The 19442-nt window shown below is 62.2% G+C and overlaps 1 protein-coding gene across 6 annotated transcripts in view; it reads right to left on the bottom strand.

Annotated features, from left to right (window-relative positions):
* Positions 1–1276: 1276 nt before the first annotated feature.
* The window catches only part of LOC112976771 (plectin-like), a 74892-nt gene continuing 56726 nt past the window's right edge, over positions 1277–19442 (bottom strand). For all 6 annotated transcript variants that reach the window (XM_026088348.1, XM_026088347.1, XM_026088353.1 and 3 more), the window contains 15 exons: positions 19225–19320; positions 18985–19110; positions 18144–18296; positions 17927–18081; positions 17660–17786; positions 16973–17156; positions 16410–16567; positions 15809–15987; positions 15416–15554; positions 14961–15317; positions 14776–14859; positions 14452–14556; positions 13845–13943; positions 8693–12073; positions 1277–7832 (listed from right to left, as the gene is read on the bottom strand). In XM_026088348.1, the coding sequence (XP_025944133.1) occupies positions 1497–7832; positions 8693–12073; positions 13845–13943; positions 14452–14556; positions 14776–14859; positions 14961–15317; positions 15416–15554; positions 15809–15987; positions 16410–16567; positions 16973–17156; positions 17660–17786; positions 17927–18081; positions 18144–18296; positions 18985–19110; positions 19225–19320 (11679 nt within the window). In that variant the 3' untranslated portion in view covers positions 1277–1496. The remainder of the gene's footprint in view (positions 7833–8692; positions 12074–13844; positions 13944–14451; positions 14557–14775; positions 14860–14960; positions 15318–15415; positions 15555–15808; positions 15988–16409; positions 16568–16972; positions 17157–17659; positions 17787–17926; positions 18082–18143; positions 18297–18984; positions 19111–19224; positions 19321–19442) is intronic.

The following is a 19442-nucleotide window of genomic DNA, read 5'->3' on the forward strand; positions in this document are numbered from 1 at the left end:
GTAAGACCCATCTCCAAAGAGAGAGAGAGACTCGGGAAAGGTCGGCATTACCTGTGCGGACGAGCACGGCCGAGGAGCTGCTGAGTCCAGGGCTCCCCTTGCACTGATCCAGGACTTGCTAACGTCAGAGACCCAGCTAAGGAGCTCGCCCAGGGGCGAAGGGATGTCTTTGGTGGGACTGCAAAAAGACGTCTGACAGAGAGAGAGAACATTATTGCAGGTGAAGAAACGGCGAGAAGAACCAAGAGGAGGAGGATAACCAGGAGGAAGGAAAGGAGAGTCCGGTTTCGGAGAGCACGGGAGCGCCTCCAGGCTGCTGCAGGGTGCCGCGGCCCGTCGCCGCCTCCGCGTCCGCCGGGGAGGCTGGCGAGACCCCGCGAGCGGCGGAGCGGCGCGCTGGGAGCCGGGCGCGCGCGGACCCCGGCTGGTCCAGGAACGGGCGGTCAGCAGAGCCGTCGCGCAGGCGCCGACGAGCACCCGCCGCTTCGCTACGCTAACCCAGTTTTAGGAACTCAGCCTAGTACGGAGCACTTCCCAGATACACGGAGCGACGGACGGACGGACAGACGCATGCGGGCGCCAGCGGAGAGCGGCGCGAGGCCGGGCGGCCGGGCGGGGAAAGCGAAGCGCAGCGGGACGCGCCGGAGGGAGGGAGCGAGCGAGCGGGCTGGCGGAGGAGGCGACACCTCTCGGAGGCGAAGCCGCGGAACGGCACGGCGCGGCGCGGCACGGCACGGCACGGCACGGCACGGCGGCAGGCAGGCAGGCAGGCGGGTCGCTCCCCGCGGCAGCGGCTCTGCGGAAGCAGGGGGCAGCGCCCGCGCGCACTTACGGTCGGCGCCGGCTCCGCGGGGACGTCCTAGGAGGCAGAGCCAGGGCGTGCGGGGCGGCGCGGGAGCGGGGGGCGCGCGCCCCCGCCTCGCCTCGCCAGGGCTCGGGGACAAGGGTCCAGGCGACAGCTCCGGAGCCGGCGTGCAGAGGTCTGCCCGGAGGCGCGGGATGCCCCTGGCACGGTGCTGTGCCACTCGCGGGGGCGCGGGGCTGGCGCGGGCACAGCACTGTCTCCTCCTTTGGGGTGCGGAGGGGGGGGGGATGAAGCCGGTGGAGTTAATTACAAAAGAGTCACTGAGTGGTTAGATCAAAAACACGAAACTGTTTTCAGGTTCTGCCTCGTGGTGTCCGAGCGGCGGCGGGACCGGCTGGGTGGGATCTGCTCTGCAGAGGGCGCGAACGGCAGCAAGCTCCTGGGACTGCAGATCTCGGGAGGGTAGTGTGTTTTCTCTCTCATCTCTTAATATACAAATACTGTCAGAACAATCGTATATATTAATATATTAGTCTAGTCTTTTTGGTTAAACTTTAGGCACTGCTTTGGAAGAAAAATGGAGTTTAAAAATTAAAAAAATAATAGAGTGATTAGCCAGCAGCTTTACCACATGCAGAGCAGGAGAGGTGGGCAGGTTCCTCAGTACATGGGAAGGGGCAGGGAGGGGGGTTTACGCCACGCTGAGCGGTGGCCCGTGCAGTTCAGAGCGCTTCCCGCCTGCCTCCCATCCGCAGCTCCTGCTCAGGTGGGACAAGGCGAGCGCAAGGTCTCCTGCATCCACGGCACTCTGGGGACCCAACGCATATCTGCGCCCAAAGCTTGAGGAAGAGTAGGAGGAGGACGAGAAGGTCATGGAGAAGCCGGAGCCGGTGGCATCAAAGCTCCCACGCCTTGAGCCCGCTCTGGACCCCGTCCGGGAGCCTGACCGCGAGCCAGAGGTGGAGCCAGCGCTGCTAACGTTGTAAGGGCTGTAGTAGCCTTTGCTGGATTGGGAGGAGGCTTCCAGCAGTCGCAGGCCTGTCCCGTCCTCAATCATGCTCCGGTCCATCGCGTCCTTGTAGGAGATCTTGAGCTTGGTTTTGGGGCAGGTGAGATACTTGGAGTAGGTGTTCACATCCCGCAGCTTCTGGGCCGTGCGCGTGTCAATGGTGCCCTTCTGCAGTGCGTCGTCCAAGGAGACACGGCCTTCAACGTCGGGCTCGATCAGCCCTCCCGTCAGGTACTGCACCTCCAGAAAGCGCTGCCCAGCCTCATAGTACAGCCAGCCCTTCTTCAGTGCCTGGGCTGCTGACATCTTCGTCTTGGTTCTTGGGTCCTCAAAGCCGTAGAAGGCCTTCTGAGCAAGGTTGATGCGGTCCACCATGATTTTGTCCACCAGGCCCTTGTTCACTGCATCGGCGACAGAGCATTTATCCCCAGTGTTGGGGTCGATGATGCCCCCAGTGCAGGCCTGGGCTTCCAGCAGCCTCTGCCCCGTGATGTTGTCTACGAGGTTGCGGCGCATCGCCTCCGTGATGGACACCTTCTCCAGAGTGTCTGTGTCCAGGATGCCAGCAACTGGCCCAGTCTCCTCGGTTGGGTCACTCCACATCGATATCTGCGTTCGCGTGGGGGCTGGGCTGACAGTGTAGGAGGAAGATGACCCCACAGAGGATGACCGTGACCGGAAGCCACTCATGTTGCCAGAGAGCATGTCTGCAAACTCGGTGATGGAGAGGGTGCCTGAGCGGTACTGGTCCAGAGCCGATTGGTCTATCAGGCCCTTGCCAATGGCATCATCAATGTCGTACTGGCGCCCTGAGCGCCTGTCGATGATCATGGACTTGACCACACCATCAGAGGAGGAGGTGGTGATCTCCTCCCACTCACACTCCTGCTCCGACAGCTCCAGGTAGGTCTGGTGATCAATGAGGCCCTTGCGGTAGGCTTCATACACCGACATCTCCTTGCCAGTTTCTGGGTCGACGATCACCACCCTGCGCTTGCGGACAGAGGACTTGGAGGAGGTCTTCCTCTCCCGCTTCTTCTCCTTCAGGGGTAGGAGGCAGAGACCGGTTTCTGGATCAGTGATGCACCGCTCCATGAGCTGCAGATAGGTTAGGTTCTCCTCTGTGTTGGGGTCAAAGAAGCCCTTGGTGTCATCGCTGGGATCCAGCAGGATCTCATTCATCTCCTCATCAAAGAGGCCCCTCTTGTAGGCCATCTCCACGGGTAGGCGGTGGCTCTCCTCAGGATCGATGATGCCTCCTGTTGCAATCTGGGCCTCCAGCAAGCGGATCCCATGGTCCTTCAGGATCAGCCCCTTCTTCATGGCTTGGAAGAGGGAGATGAGCTTTCCGGTGTAGGGATCACGGTAGCCAGTTACTGCCCTCTCAGCAGAGAGCAGCTTGTCCTTGAACTCAGGGCCCACAATGCCCATCCGCACGGCCTCCTCCACAGTCAGTTTGAGGCCCTTGATAGGGTCAATCACATACCCTGTGGCTGCCTGCGCCTCCAGGAGCTCAAATGCGGTGCCTGGCCTAATGATACCCTTCTTCATGGCCTGGTATACGGATAGCCGCTCCTTTGTGGAGTCCACAAAGACACCAGCAATGCAGCTGGTGCCCTCCAGGAACTTCTTCAGGTTCTTGGAGACCTCCTCAATGGAGGTGAGGCCCTCCTGGAGGCGCTGGGCTGTGGCTTCATCCATTACCTGCGAGCGGACCAGCTCCTCCACGGTGATCTGCTTCCGCAGCCCCCGGAAGGTGAGCTTCCTTGTGTCGCAGAGTGGGAGCAGCAGGAGCCCACTGTTCTCGTCCTTCCGGCACCGCTTCAGGAGCTGCGTGTAGCTGAGCTTCTCCTCCGTGGAGGGGTCCACATAACTCCGCACCTCACTGGGCTCGGAGAGCATGTCGTATGTGTCCTTGTTGATGAAGCCCCTCTGGTAGGCCACCTCCAGGGGAAGGTGGAAGCCAAGGTGTGGGTCAATGACACCGCCAGTGGCTATTTGGGCATCCAGAAGTTTCAGGGCCTCTTCACTGGGAATGAGGTCTTTCTTCATGGCCTGGAAGAGGGAAATCTTCTGCTCACTGTATGGATCTCTGTAACCAGTCACAGCCCTCTCTGCAGACAGGAGCCGGTCATGGATTTCTGGCCCAACTACGCCTTTCCTGACTGCTTCATCAACTGTCAGCCTCTCGTTCTTTATAGGATCAATCATGAAACCAGTTGCAGCCTGGGCTTCCAAGAGGGAGCGGGCCACTTCAGAGCTGATCAGCCCCTTCTTCAGTGCCTGGTAGATACTGAGCTTCTGCTTGGAGGAGGGGATGTAGATGCCGGCAACACAGCCTGACCCATAGAGGTGTTTCCAGACAGTCTCTATGTCCAAGAGCTCCCGGATGGTCTTGGAGCCCTGCTTCAGCAGGTTGTAGATGTCCAGGGAGATGATCGTGGCCTCGTAGAGGTCCTCAGCCGTGATGCGGCGCCGGACGTAGTCGTAGGAGGTGAGGTTCTGCTGCCGGATGATCTCAGTCCTCTCAATGATCTCGATGATGATGATGATCATGCGCTCCTTGGACACGCGGCCCGACTGGAACTCCTCCATGAGATGCTTCCGCTGCTCCTCAGGCAGCAGGTCCGAGTTCATGATCTCCCACAGCGACATGGAGGAGCCTGCCCTGCTGCCCACGGGGATGTCCACCTGTGTCTCCTCAAACACCTTCCGTGTCTCTGCCTCTGTGTACACCTGGGTGGTCTCCACCACTGTAGGTTTTTCTGGCTCCTGCAAGGGCAGCAAGTACAGGCCCGTCTCAGGGTCCTCAATGCACTTCTCCTTCAGCTGCATGTAGGTGAGGTTCTCATGTGTGTTGGGGTCGAAGAAGCCCTTGGTGTCATCTGTGGGGTCAGAGAGGATCCGGTTCATTTCCTCATCAAAGTAGCCCCGCTTGTAGGCCACCTCCACAGGGACACGGTGACTGTGCACAGGGTCAATGATGCCGCCTGTGGCAATTTGGGCCTCAAGCAGGCGGACGCCGTGCTCCTTGACGATGAGTCCTTTCTTCATAGCCTCGAAGAGGGAGATGGTGTTTCCTGAGTAAGGATCCTTGTATCCAGTGACCGCCTTCTCAGCAGACAGGAGCTTCTCATGCAGCTCAGGGCCAACAATGCCAGCCTTCACTGCCTCGTTGACGTACAGCCTTCGGTTCTTCACGGGATCAACCAAGAATCCAGTTGCAGCCTGGGCCTCCAGGAGAACCATGGCAGTGCTGGGCCTCAACAGGTTCCTCTTCATGGCCTCGTAGATGTTTAGCTTCTCTTTGGTTGCCTCCACATAGACTCCTGCAATGCAGTCACTCCCCCGCAGGTATCTCTTGACTGAATCTGTCTCAGAGAGGTCCTTCACTGATTTCTTGCCTTCCTTCAGCTGTTCGTACTGGGCTTTGCTGATGATGCAGGATTCCACCAGCTCGCTGGCAGACACAGGTGCCCGGAGACCACTGAACGTCAGCTTCTCCTGCTTCTTGGTCTCTGTCTCCTCAATGATGGTGATCATGATCTTGATGATCTTCTCAATGGTCACCTTGCCAGTCTTGTACTGCCGGAGGAGCTCCCGCCTGTGTTCCTCCGTGAAGTACTCTGAGTGGATCAGCTCCCATATGGTCACCGTCTGGCCCTTCAGGCTGCCTGATGGGACCTCTACGGTTGCCTTCTCAAAGCACTCCTTCGCCTGGCTGTCTGTGTAGATCTCCTCCTGCTGTGACTGGATGGCTTTGTCTGAGAGGGGCAGCAGGTAGAGGCCAGTCTGCTTGTCGCGGTGGCAGTTCTTCTGCAGTTGGGCATAGGTGAGGTTCTCCTGAGTGTTGGGACAATAGAAAATTCTGGCCTCCTCTAGGAGTGCAGACAGAGCTGAGTTCATCTCTGGGTCAAAGTAGCCCCGCTTGTAGGCAACCTCAAGTGGGAGCCGGTGGCTGTTCACAGGATCGATGATGCCACCAGTGGCTAGCTGGACATCCAGCAGACGGACCCCAGTGTCGGTGGGGATGAGGCCCTTCTTGAGCGCTTGGAAGAGGGAAACCGTCTGGCCCGTGTAGGGATCCTTGTAGCCAGTCACAGCCTTCTCCGCAGACAGCAGCTTCTCATGAAACTCTGGCCCCACGGTCTCAGCCTTCACTGCCTCATCAACAGAATAGAGCTTGTTCTTCACAGGGTCGATGATATAGCCTGTGGCAGCCTGTGCCTCCAGCAGGGACAGGGCAATCTCTGGCTTCAGCAGGTTTCTCTTCAAGGCATCATAGAAGGTGAACTTCTGGCCGGTTGACTCCACTAGGATGCCAGCAATGGCATCTGTGCCTTTCAGGTACTGCCTCACAGACTCCATCTCTGCCACATCCTGCACAGACTTTTTGCCCTGGTGCAGCTGGTTGTAGAGGTCCTTGTTGATGATTTTGCTTTCCAGCAGCTCAGCAGCAGGCACGGGGGCCCGGAGCCCCTCGAATAACATCTGGCTCTTTTTCTCGCTTTCCTCCACAACCATGATGATGATCTTAATGATCTTCTCCACCGTGATCTTGCCAGTCCTGTATTGCTGGATCAGGTCCCGCCTTTGGTCCTCAGTGAAGTATTCAGAGTTGATGATCTCCCAGATGGTCACAGTCTTCCCTTGGAACTTGCCAAATGGTGCCATCACTGTAGCCTTCTTAAAGACATCCTTGGCTTCTTTGTCAGTATAGAGCAGCTCCCTTGCTTTGGCTGCCTGGTCAGTGAGTGGTAGAAGGCACAGCCCCGTGGACGGGTCAGTCACACAACGCTCCATGAGCTGCAGGTAGGTGAGGTTCTCTTGTGTGTTGGGGTCGAAGAAGCCCTTGGTGTCATCTGTAGGGTCAGAGAGAACTTTGTTCATCTCCTCATTGAAGTAGCCTCGCTTGTAGGCAGCTTCAATGGGGAGGCGGTGACTGTTGACAGGGTCAATGATGCCACCGGTGGCGATTTGGGCCTCGAGCAGGCGGATGCCATGGTCCCTGACGATAAGCTCCTTTGACATGGCCTGGAAAAGGGAGATCTTGTCTCCTGTGTAAGGATCTTTGTAGCCTGTTACTGCCCGTTCAGCAGACAGCATTTTATTGTGCAGTTCTGGCCCAATCACTCCTTCTCTCACTGCTTCGTTCACTGACAGCCTCACGTTTTGCACAGGGTCAATTATGAAGCCAGAGGCAGCCTGCGCTTCCAGGAGGACCAGCGCAGTGCCCGGGGTGAGCAGCTTTTTCTTCATGGCTTCATAAATGCTCATCTTTTGATTGGTGGGTTTGATTAACAAACCAGCAATGCTGCTCTTGCCCTGCAGATACTTCTTGATGTCTTCCCTCTGTGAGAGCTCGCCAACACTCACGACACCCTTTGCCAACTTGTCTAAGCTCTCCTTGCTCAAGATGCCAGCCTCAGCCAGCTTCTCTGCAGACACCTTCTGGCGGATGCCATCGAAAGCAAACTCCGGCTCCCCATTCTGTGCTATGCCATCCACCACGTCTCTGCCATTGGGCACAGCTTTGATGTCCATCAGCTGCGTTGTCGTTACCACAACCTCCTCAGGCAGGTCATCTGTCTGGATCATGATCTCTCGTGTCTGGGCCAGGGCAGCCTTGTGCTCTTCCTGCATCTGCTCAAGCCTCTCCCTGAGCTTCTTGTTCTCCTCTTCAAGGAGCTTTTCCTGCTGCTGCCGCTGTCTCTCCAGCTGCTGCAGCTCCTCCTGCTTGTGCCGGACATTTTCCTCTGCTTCTTTCTGATGCTTCTTGGCTTCGTCCAGCATGGCTTTAAGCTGCTGCTTTTCCTGCTCCATCTCCTTCTGCTGCCGTTCTTGTTCTGCCTTTAGATTCTTGGCTTTATTCACCTCATCCTGGAAGAGCTTCTCCAGCTTGGTTTTCTCCTCCTCGATGAACTTCTCCTTTTGGAGCAGGACATCCTTCTCTGTCAGGAAGGTCTGCTGAAGGATCTGCGTCTCCTGGCGGAGCTGCGCCTGCTGGGCCACCTGCATCTGGGGTGGAAAAGAGGAGAGTGTTGGTCAGACAGCACCCTCTGCCAGGGATGGCAGTGCTGCCGGGGCGGTGGGGAGCGGGCAGGACTGGGAGGAGAGGCAGCGGGGTGTTACCTGGCTGGTATCGGCATGTGCATTAGTGGGATGAGTCGCCCAACCACTCTACTACGTAGGTTAAAAGTTAATGGGGTAGAGCTGGGGTTAGGGAGCTATAGCAAACAACACATGGGTGAAACGAGCAGAGAAAAGACACAAGCTCTTCTGCTGGGGTGAGGGACTCCCTGCCCAGCTACTGAGGCCAGGAGCTGGGGAGGGCTCTTGTTTGTGGAGAGGAATAAGGTAGGACATCCCACACGGCCAAAAAGCTGGCACATGTGGTGGGGATCGCCTCTCCAGAGCAGGAGCAGCTGGAGGCAGCAGGAGAGGGCACAGGGTGGGAGGTCCCGCTTCAGCACCTCCCTGTTGGGTTTGCCTCGCTGCACCTAGATGCTGGCTCTGCGCACATCCGTGACCTGCATGAGTGGGTCCTGCTCCATGAGCAGCCGCTCACTGTGACCACCAAGGGGGGGCCAGACACTGGGGCGGGGAGCCTCAGTGATGCCTCCATCTCCTGGGCAGTGCCAGCAGCCCACTCCTTGCCCACGTCCGCAAGATGCAGCACTTGCCTCCAGTGCTGTGCACACGCTCAGGGACAGAGGCACCAGCCTGCGTTGCAGTGATGGTCGTCAGTGAATGCCCAGTGCGGCTCCTGGACCCTGGCCAGCCTTGTGTGAGCCTGGCCAGCTGCCCACATGGCTGCTGGGAGGAGGAAAGGTCTCCCTGCATACCATCACCACTAAGGGGGACCCATAACCCAGTACCTCCTCCGCCTTCTGCTGCAGCAAGGCCGCCTCCTGTTTCAGCTTCTCCTTCTCCTGCTCCAGGTCAGCGATGGCCCTCCGCAGCTTCTCTGCATCCTGGTCGCTCTGCTGTCGCTGTATCTCCAGGGTGTGCACCAGTGTCATCTTCTCCTGTGTGGCCAGCTCGGTCTCGTGCAGCCTCCCGCTGATCTCCTCTGCCTGCTTCTTGAACCGCTTGGCCTCCTCCTCGGCCTTGGCCTGGGCCATGCTCATCTCCGCCACGTGCAGCTTGAGGCGCTCGGCCTCGGCAGTGATCTCCAGCTGCCGTCGACGTTCAGCCTCCAGGGTTTTCTGGAAGCCCTCCGTCTCCTCGGCCAGGCGCTGCTGCATCTGCTCCTTGTCCTCCTGCAGCCGTTTGGCGTGCTCTTGCGCCAGGTCCTTCTGCTTCTGCAGCACCTCCGCCTCAGCCTTCAGCCGTGTGGCCTCCTGCACCGCTTGCATCTTCTCCTTCAGCATCTTCTCTGCCAGCGCCCGCTGCTGTGCCAGGTCGTCCTCAGCCAGCTTCCGCATGCGGGCAGCCTCCTGGGCCTCCACACTGAGCCGTGCAGCCTCCTCTGCCACCTGCTTCATCTTCTCGGCCTCCTCTGCCAAGAACTTCTGTGTGTTGTCCTTGTCCTTGAGGATCAGTGCTTTGTTTTCTTCCTCAATCCGGCTCTTCAGCTTTGCCAGCTCCTCCATCTGCACTCGGACTTTGAAGAGCTCCTCCTCCACCTGGGCCTTCTGCCGGATGGCGTCCGTCACCTCCTCCTTCAGCCGCTGCAGCTCCTCGTCCAGGATGCCCTTCTGGTGGTCCGTCTCCTCCAGCTGCAGCTTCACCTTGGTCAGCTCCTGCTCCACCTGTGCCTTCTGCCGCAGCGTCTGCTCCGCAAACTTCTTGTGCTTCTCCATCTCCGCATCTGCCAGCTGCTTCTGTCGCAGGGCTGCCTGCTCCGCCTGGGCCCGCTTCGCCGCCTCCAGCTCGGCCTCCTTGCGTAGCTTCTCCGCATCCTCCTGGGCCTGTGCCTTGGCCTGTGCCTCCTCCTCCGCCCTCTGCTTCAGCCGCTCGGCCTCCTCCACCCGCTGCCGGGAGAGGCTGGCGTCCTGCTCAGCCTTGCTGCGCGCGAACTCGGCCTCCTCCGCGGCCCGCTTGGCCCTCTCGGCCTCCTCCCGCAGCCGGTCGAGCACGCTCTGCTCCTGGCGCCGCGTCTGCAGCAGCTCCTGCTCCTTCTGCTGCACGGCGGCCAGGTGGGCCTTCTCCTCCGCTGCGATGCGCTTCTGGGCCGCCTCCTGCGCCAGCTGGATCTGCCGCTCCGACTCCTTCTCCGCCAGCTCCTTCTGCCGCTTGGCCTCCTCCACCGTGGCCTTCAGGCGCTCCACCTCCTCCAGGGCCAGACGCCGCTGCCGCGCAGCCTCCTGCTCGGCCGCCAGGATGTTCCGCACCTTCTCCTCGGCCTCCTTCCGGCGGCCCTCCTCCTCCAGTGCCAGGGCCCGCTGCCGCTCGGCCTCCCGCTCGGCCTGCTCCCGGATGCGCTGGACCTCCTCTGCCTCGCCGCGGATGCGGCTCAGCTCCTGCTCCAGGTCCGCCTTGCCCACCGACGCCTTCTCGAAGTTGATCTTCAGCATGCGGATCTCCTCCTCGATAAGGCGCCGCTGCTTCAGCGTGTCGTCCACGATGCCCTTCTGCCGCTCCAGCTCGCTCTCCGACGACCGCTTCAGCAGGGCGATCTTCTCCTCGATGTCCTGCTTGTGCTGGGTGGCCTGCTCCTCCAGCAGCTTGCGCTGGTAGGCCTCGTCCTCTGCCAGCCGTCGCAGCCGCTCGTTCTCCGCCTCCTTCTCCTTCAGGGCAATCTCTGCCTCCGCCTTCAGACGTGACGCCTCGTTGATGGCCGCCAGCTTCTCCTTGAGGATCCGCTCGGCCTCGGCCCGCTGCCGGCTGGCCTCCTCCTCTGCCAGCTGCCGCTGCCTCTTGGCCTCCTCCGAGAGGGCCCGCAGCCGGGCGGCCTCCTCGGCCAGCTCCCGCAGCTTGCTGGCCTCGGCCTCCAGACGCTGCTTGGACTTCTCGCTGGTGGACCGCGATTCCTCCTCCGTCTTGGCCTTGCTCTCCAGCAGGATCTCCATCTCGGCCCGCAGCTTGGCCAGCTCCTCCTCCACCTCCTTCCTCTTCTGGATGGCCTCGCTCACCTCGTTCTTCAGCCGGAAGAGCTCCTCCTCGAGGAGTAGGCGCTGTTGCTCCCCATTCTCCATCTCCGCCTTCAGGCGGATCAGCTCCTGCTCCGCCGCGAACTTCTGCTGGGCCGTGCCCTCTGCCAGCTGCCGCTGCTTCTCCAGCTCCTCCTCCGCCAGATCCTTCTGCCGCAGAGCTGACTCCTCGGCCTTGGCGCGCTTGCGGGCCTCCCGCTCCGCATCCTCCTTCTGCTTCTCTGCCTCCTCCTGGGCCAGCGTTTTCTTGTGGGCCACCTCCTCGGCCTGCAGCCGCAGCCGCAGCGCCTCGTTGGCTTTCTGCCGCCAGCGCTCCAGCTCCTTCTCGGCCTCCTCCCGCAACTGCTCGGCCTCCAGCTGCTGCTTCTTCAGCCGCTCGGCCTCCTCCTGCAGGTGGGCCACCGTGATGTGCTCCTGCTGCAGGGACAGCTCCAGCTGTGCCGTCTTCTCCGCAAAGGACAGCCGCTTGCTCTGCAGCTCGGCCTCGGCGCTCCGCTGGGCCACCTCCTGTGCCACCTGGATCTGCCGCTCCTTCTCCAGCTCTGCCTGCCGCATCCGCCGCTCAGCCTCCTCTGCCTGCAGCCGCAGCTTCTCCAGGTCCGCCATCGCCTTCTGCTTCTCCCGGGCTGCATCCTTCTCAGCCTGCACCTTCTGCTTCAGCTCTTCCTCCGCCTCCCGCTTCTTCTGGCTCTCGTCCTTGACCTGCCGGCGCAGCCGCTCGGCCTCCTCCTGTGCCTGCTTCTTCTGCTGCTCGGCCTCCTCAGCACGTGCCCGCAGCTCCTGCAGCTCTGTCTCAGCGCTGGCCCGCTGCTTTTCCGTGCTCTCCAGCTGGAGGCGGATGAGACGGATTTCCTCCTCCACCTTCTTGCGGTTATACTCAGCCTCCTCAATGAGTTTGACCTTGGACTTGATCTGGTGGTCAGAGTTCTGCCGCAGCTGCATCAGCTCCTGCTGGATGTTCTGCTTCTGCTGCTCGGCATCCACGGCCACCACCTCCCGCCGGGTGACCTCCTCCTGCATGCGGAGCTGCAGCTCCCGTGCCTCTGCCTCTGCCTGCGCCTTGGCTTTGGCGTGGGCCTCAGCCAGCTGCCTCTGCTTCTCCAGCTGGGCCTCCACCTCCGCCAGCCGCTTTCTCTCCTCCTCCTTCAGCTTCTCGGCTGCTTTCTGGAGGGGAAAGAGAGTGCAGAGAAAACAGAGAAGGGAGAGAGAGAAATCACAACGAACACAACCGAGCTATGGCGTAAACGCCAACCACAACCACACACCACCGAGACACGGGATGATCCAGGGCAGAGGGGCTGGAGGATGTGCATGGAATGGCTTCGGGTCCCTGGGTCTCCCCACGAGCTAGAGGTGGTGACGCCAGCTTCCAGAAGACGTATGGCAGACAGGGGACGCACAACTACTGTATCTCACTTAGCACAGCGCAGGGAGACAGGTGATGGGACCAAGACAGCAGTGCAAGAAGCAGGATGACCCACGTACCACGAACAAGGAATGGAGTGCGAGCAAAGGCCGAGGCGATGGAGATGGATGCTAGCAGCTTGCACACCACCACCATGCCCACTGCAGTCTGGGGAGAGCTCCTGCCCCAGCCCCGTGCACACGACTTCCCGCAAAAGGGAGCCTTATCTTGCTCTCTCCAGGGTTCCCTGTGCAAGAGGGGCCAGTGCAGAGAGCCATCACCGTGGGGGACACGAGAAACCCAGCCAGAGCACCAAGATGCAACAGGACAGAAAAGAGCAGGTGGCAGGGGAGGTGCCAGGTGGACCTTTCCCTGCTGGGAAAGCCTTGACGATGCGGAGAGCAATCCAAGCTCTGACCCGTGCTGCCCTGGCTGGGTCCAAATCCCTCACTGTCCAGCTCCAGACAACCCAGGCGAGCTGGCTGTCTGCAGCCAGGAGCAGGGATGTCTTGGGGCCACTGTGAATGCCTCCCTGCCCCAGCTCTCTGCAGAACCAGCAGACTGAGCAACTGACATTGCTCATGCATCTCTCCAAGGAGCAGAGGAAGCGGCCACAGCCTCCCGCTGGCCCGTGTCGCAGAGCAGTTGCATCACATGCACCACAAGCAAGGCGGGTGCACACCCCATGCAGGGCCCTGGCTCGGGAAGCCCCCGAGGTGCTTCCAGAGGCTTTGGGCACCAACAGACAGCACACGTGTGGGGTGAGCTCGATCCCTGCCCCACTGGACTGACAGTCCCCTCGTGCCACCCGAAAAGGTGCAGCAAAGGCCAGGAGAGGAGAAGAGAGGCGAGGTGAGGCCGGAGGGTGCCCTGGGGACAGCACGCCCGGCTTGGGGCAGGGAAACGGGGTGCAGTGAGCAGGTGCTGGGCGCGCAGGCTGCTTGCGGCCATGTGGTGAGGCGGAGGGGTGCTGTGAGAAGGGGGGGCATGCGCGGAGTGAGTACCTGGTGCAGGAATGCCAGAGTCATCCTGGTTTTTTACCCTCCATTAGATCCCCACCAACACAAACATCCCCCAAGACAAAGCACTGGCAAAGCAGCTTGACTTCCAAGGGCAGAAACCAAGAGTTAGAAAGGTTACCAAGACAGAACAACCGAGGAGTCCAGGTCCCGCGGCGCCCGAGCACAGCTTCATGCTGAAGGCAGATGCTGACTGCCCTACGTGTATCTGGGAAGTGCCTCCTAACACCAGTCACACCAGAGCCCGGGTGGCCCGGGCAGCTCCTGGGAGCCAGCTCTGCGTACCACCCCAGCTGGGCCCAGACAGCCCTCTCTGCTTGAAAATTTGCTGCGCCCAAAGCCAAAAGCTTCGGTCCCGGAAGCCCAGACCAGAGCGGGGTTAGAGGCCGTGGGCCAGCGTTAGTGATGGGGGACTGGCAGTCATCATGAACAATGCTTCCCGTTGTTATGAAGAAGAGAAAAATGCAGCCGGAGTCATGCCACCCCGTGTGCCCCCACGCCGCTCCCCTACCTCCTCCTCCTCCAGCCGCCGCAGGGTCTCCGTGATGAACTTGATGTACTGGCTGGTGAGCGTGGTCAGCTCGCTGTACCGCGTCCGCAAGTCCACGTACTGTCGTCGCAATCAGAGAATCACAAAACGGTTGAGGTTGGAAAGGACCTCTGGAGATCATCTAGTCCAACCCCCCTACTCAAGCAGGGTCACCTACAACAGATTGCCCAGGACCTTGTCCAGGTGGCTTTTGAATATCTCCAAGGATGGAGACTCCACAACCTCTCTGGGCAACCTGCTCCAGTGCTCTGTTACCCTTAGAGTAAAGAAGTTTTTCCTTCTGGAAATGGCATGGGTCAGCAGAGGAGCATGCCTGCAGCCACCCCCTCTCCACCTGCTGGTTGCCAGCACCCAGCCCAGTTGCCTCCTGGCACCCGGGCACTGGTACGGCCAGCGTGAGGGCAAGCCAGCACGGCAGCCCCCCTGCAAGCCCACCCCTCTGGGGAAGAGCTGCGGCGCGCTGCTCCTAATGCAGGTGAGCTCCCCAGGCTCAGCCGCCTCAAGGGACTCTGCCCGGGACCTGCCTGGGGAAGCCCAGGCCCATGTGCTCGGGGGTCCCCCGCCTCACCTCCTGGATGATGCTGTCAGACGCAGACTGCACTTTGGGCTTCTTGGCAGGAGATGCCACTGGCTCCACCTGCGCCTTGAAGGTCACCAGCTGCAGCTCATAATCCTGCCGGGGAGAGGCGTCATCAGCAAGCCGTGGCACGCAGGCGATCTGGGGCCCATTCTTGCCCCCTTCCCACCCCCAGACCCAGCAAGGTCCCCACGCCCTTTGGCACGTGCCTGGCACCGGGCTGCCTCTCCCCAGCCCCACACCTGCCCCAGCTCTCCCCAGGCTGCTACCCGGGGGGGCCAGCCCCAGGCAGGCACACGCAGCGAGCGGGCACACCTTGATGGCATCTATGTACTGCTTGGCATAGCGCTGGCACTCCTCCACCTTCTCCTTATTGAGATCGCACTCTTCCAGGAGTTTCTGGGGAAACACACAGGCAGTGAGCTGTAGCCCCACACTCGCCACCTCCCTGCCACAGCACCAGCCACGCCGGCCCGTCCTCGCCCTGCTGTGAGCGCTACCTTCTCCTGCAGGAGCTGCTCCCGCACGGTCTTGCTGTCTGTGATGGGCACCGCCTGGATTTTCTCCTGCCGCTGCTTGGCATCCTGGATCCACTGGAGCAGCCCGTCACAGCTCTCACGGTAGTACCGCAGCTGGCGGCCCAGCTGGTCCAGCTCACGCTGGCGCAGGTCGATCTGGGTCAGGATGGCCTGCCAGCGCTCCAGCAGCTGGTGGACTCTCTCCCGGTAGCGGTCCAGGTCCACGTCTCGCTCGCTGTGGCCCCTCACCATCCGCTCGTTGACTTCCTTGGCCTTGCTCAGGTCGGTTTCCAGGGTGCTGAAGAGGGGCTGATGCCCCTCCACCTGCGCGCGCAGGCGCTGCAGCACAGAGCACAGGTCAGCCCCAGGTCCCGTCTCAGCCCTGGCTGCCCACCCGGCACGCACCCAGTGCGGTGCTGCCCAGCCCCAGATGCTACCTTCAGCTCGGCCTTGCTGGCCTCCAGCTCCTTGAGGTCGGAGGGCACGGTCTGCACGTTCTTCAGCTGGTCCTCGTACTTCTTGACCAGCTCCTCTGCCCCCTGCGTGCTGCGGATCACTAGGTTGATGGTCTTCAGCCTACGGAGGGAGGAGAAAGACTCAGTGCCCAGAGCTTGGGCAGGCAGCAAGGTGCTGCCCAACATGCGAGGGGTGAGAAGGGAGCAGGTAGGAATCTGCAGGAAAGGAAAGACACCGGGAAACATCCACTAGCCTCCAGACCTTCAAGCCCACCCCTAGTTGCACCAGGTTCACCCCAGTTGATGCAGTGTTTTTTCCCCACCCAGGACAACCATGGGACACAGCACGGAGCCACGCAGGGGTTGGGCACTCACTTCTCCAGGTAGATGCTGGAGAGGCTGTACACCTGGTCCATCTTCTGCAGGGTGATCTCCAGCTCTGAGCGCAGGACAGGGGCTGAGCTGGCCTGCTCTGGCTGGGCCAGCACCTTCTCCGTCTTCTCGCTGACCTTGTCCAAGTTCTTCTTGATGCCCTCCAGCTCCAGGTGGATTTGCTGCAGAGAAAGGAGGGTCCATTACTCCACATGGTGCCCTACTCAACCTCTGTGCCTGGCTCCAGCCAGCTGCAGTTTGGGGTTGAGCACGCCCCGGCCTAGCCCAGGGCTGATCTCCTATGTCAACGTCACGCCACATGCGACGTCCTGCCAGCCAGGCCTGTTGGGAGCAGCTCGCTAGCTCCAGCTGCAGGGATCACAGAGAGCTGACTCCAAATCAAACCACACCACTGCGGTGGGGTGAGCAGTCTCCAGGTGCCCCGCAGTACCCAGGACAAGGAGCTGAGCAGATAAGGGCAAAGGGGTTTGCTGTCCACAGGTGCAGGCATAGGTAGACAGATACCAGCCACGGTCCGGGTGCAGAAGCCCCTGCGTGTGCACGTTGCACGCCTGTACATGCACGTTCGTGTGTGCGCTGATACCTGCTGCTCGGAGATGCGCTGGGCACACTCCTTGACCGGGTCCTTGTCAAGGGGCAGGCGAATCTTGTGGATGGTGCGGGTCTCGCAGCTCTCCAGCTGCAGCCGGATGTCCTTCAGCTGGGAGATGTAGTTCTTGCACAGGGATTCATCCTGCTCTCCTGCAGGGACACGAGGGCCCGGGTTAGCGAGTGCCCTGCCAACGGGCTGCTCCAGTCACCCCGGCCGTGTCTCTGGGGCCGGAGCGGGACTCACCACGCCGGGGAACGGGGCAGGGGCACAGCCCGCGCGGGAGGAGAGGGGTGAGCAGGGCCACCCGTCCCGCGGGCATCGCCCCGCCGCAGCAGCAGTCCCGGGCAGAGCGCAGCCTCGGCACACAGCCCTGCTCGCCCGCCGGCCCACGGCACAGACAGACCCTGGCTGCGCAGCTGCGGCCCCCAGACCGCCCGGGATGTGTCTGGGACTCGCTACCACCCGACGCCCAGGGTGTGCAGTGCAGGGGACCTGCTCCTGGAGGCTCCCCGGCAGGCGGCAGCAGGCTCGGGCACCGCAGGGCTGCTGCTCACCTTTCTCCTGGCTGCGCAGCAGCAGCTCGTACTTCTGGGTGCAGGCGTTGTACTCGCGCTCCATGTGCAGCCGGTCGTCGGGCTGGAAGCTCTGCGAGTCCTGGCTGTCGCGCATGAACTCCTGGTAGTGCGTCTCCAGGCTGCGCAGGATCTGCCGGTACTCGTCCACCTGCATGGTGCGGAACTGGGGAGGCGGCGTGCCGTCAGCCCCACGCGAAGCACCCGCTCCCGCGCCGTGGGGCTGCACACTGCCGTGGGTCCTGCTCCCGCACCCTGGGGCCACACACCGCCATGGGTCCTGCTCCTGCACCCTGGAGCTGCATCCCACAGTGGGTCCTGCTCCCGCACCCTGGGGCTGCATCCCACAGTGGGTCCTGCTCCTGTGCCCCGGGGCTGCACGCCACTGTGCGTCCTGCTCCCATGCCCTGGGGCTGCATGCCGCTGTGGGTCCTGCTTCCATGCCATGGGGCTGCATCCCACTGCAGGACCCACTCCTGCACCCCGGGGCCACACACTGCCATGGATCCTGCTCCCGCACCCCAGAGCTGCACGCCACCATGCGTCCTGCTCCCGCGCCATGGGGCTGCATTCTGCTGCAGGACCCGCTCTTGTGCCAGGGGGCCGCACGCCGCCGCGGGACCCGCTCCAGGCACCGCGCTGCCCCGCGCCAGGCAGAGCCGGACTCACCGTGACGTGCGACCAGGACTGGATCTGCTGGATGTCCCGGATGAGGTACTGCCAGGACAGGAGGCTCTTCATGTCCACGTGCAGCTGGTGCCAGAGCGTGAGGAGGTGCTGATGGGTGGCCTCCAGCCTGCGGAGAGGCGGCGTGAGCAGGGAGAGGGACGGGGAGATGGGGCACAGGACCCCGCGGCGGCACAGGAGCGCGGCAGGGAGGCGAGGACCGGGCAGCGGAGCCCAGGGACGAGCCCGGTCCCGGCTGCACGCGCTCACCTGTGCACGGCATCCAGCGCCTCCCGGTTGGGCGGGGGCACGACGAAGCACACGGAGGGCACGATGGACTCGCTGCCGGCGGCGCTGAGCACCTTCCACTTGTAGGGCTGGGCGTTGCTGAGCAGGGCGCACTCGTCGCTCTTGTGCACCGTGATCCCGCCGCCCCCCGGCAGCCCCGTCCCGTCCCGTCCCGTCCCTCCCCACGTGGTGCTCGCACCTCCATTTGCTTGTAGTCGCAGACGGCCTGGATGGGCAGCCGGCCCTTGAGCGGGGTGGCGGGGCTGCGCGGCTTCAGCTGCACGACGCCTCGGGCCCGCTTGGCCAGCCCGGCCACGTGGCCCTGGTACTCGGCCAGCTGCTCCTTCTCGTCCTGCGGGGGCACGCGCCCCGTGAGCGGGGGCCTCCGCGACGGGACCCGCGGGGGGGGGCCCGGCCCAGGTCCCCTTGGCGGGGGCTGCGCCCCACGGGAAGCACATGTGGGGGGGATCACCCCTGCAACCATGCAGTGGGATGCACATGTGGGGGGGTCATCCTTGGGGCTGTGCAGTGGGGTGCACATGGGGGGATCACTCCTGGAACCATGCAGTGGGGTGCACATGTGGGGGTCACCCCTGGGCCCTGCAGTGGGGTGCACACATGGGGGGGTCATCCCTGGGGCCATGCAGCGGGGTGCACACATGGGTGATCACCCCTGGGACATTGCAGTGGGGTGCACGCATAGGGGGACACCCCTGGGGCCCTGCAGTGGGTTGCACGTGTTGGGGGGGGTCACCCCTGGGGATGTGCAGCGGGTTGCATGTGTTGGGGGGGGTTCACCCCTGGGGGCCTGCAATGGGGTGCACACATGAGGGATCACCCCTGGGACATTGCAGTGGGGTGCACGCATAGGGGGACACCCCTGGGGCCCTGCAGTGGGGTGCACATGTTGGGGGGGGTCACCCCTGGGGCCATGAAGTGGGGTGCACATGATGGGGGGGTCACTCCTGGGGTGCTGCAGTGGGGTGCACGTGGGGGGGGTCACCCCTGGGGCCCTGCACAAGGCTTGCGGGGACGCTCACAAGGGAGTCCTGCAGCAGGTCCTCCAGGCGCGTGACCGTGATGCTGCGGTCGCAGGAGTATTTCTTCTTCATGTTCTCCTGCATCTTCCTCAGGAACTCCTCAGCCTCCCTCACGTCGGCGAAGAACTAGAGCAGCCCGGGGAGAGGAGGTGAGCAGCGGCGCGCGCCCCGGGGACGGGGCTGGGCGCAGGGACGGCGTGCAGCCCCGCGCGCCCCGCTGCCGCGGCCCGCGGCCCTCACCTGGAAGTAGGCGGTGTTCTCCTTCAGGTGGGCCTCGATGCAGCAGCACAGCTGGAGCATCCAGCTCCACTGGGTCTGCAGAGCCGCTTGGAAGGCCTGGGAACAGGAGGCGTCACCCCATCCTGCCCCCCGGGACCCGCAGCCCCCAGGCACTGCACCCCACACACCTGAGCTCTGCACTGCACGCAGACCCCATGCACTGCATCCCCCACACCTGA

Source organism: Apteryx rowi, unplaced genomic scaffold (assembly GCF_003343035.1).
Source record: "Apteryx rowi isolate R43461 unplaced genomic scaffold, aptRow1 scaffold_766, whole genome shotgun sequence".
Classification (NCBI taxonomy): Eukaryota; Metazoa; Chordata; class Aves; order Apterygiformes; family Apterygidae; genus Apteryx; species Apteryx rowi.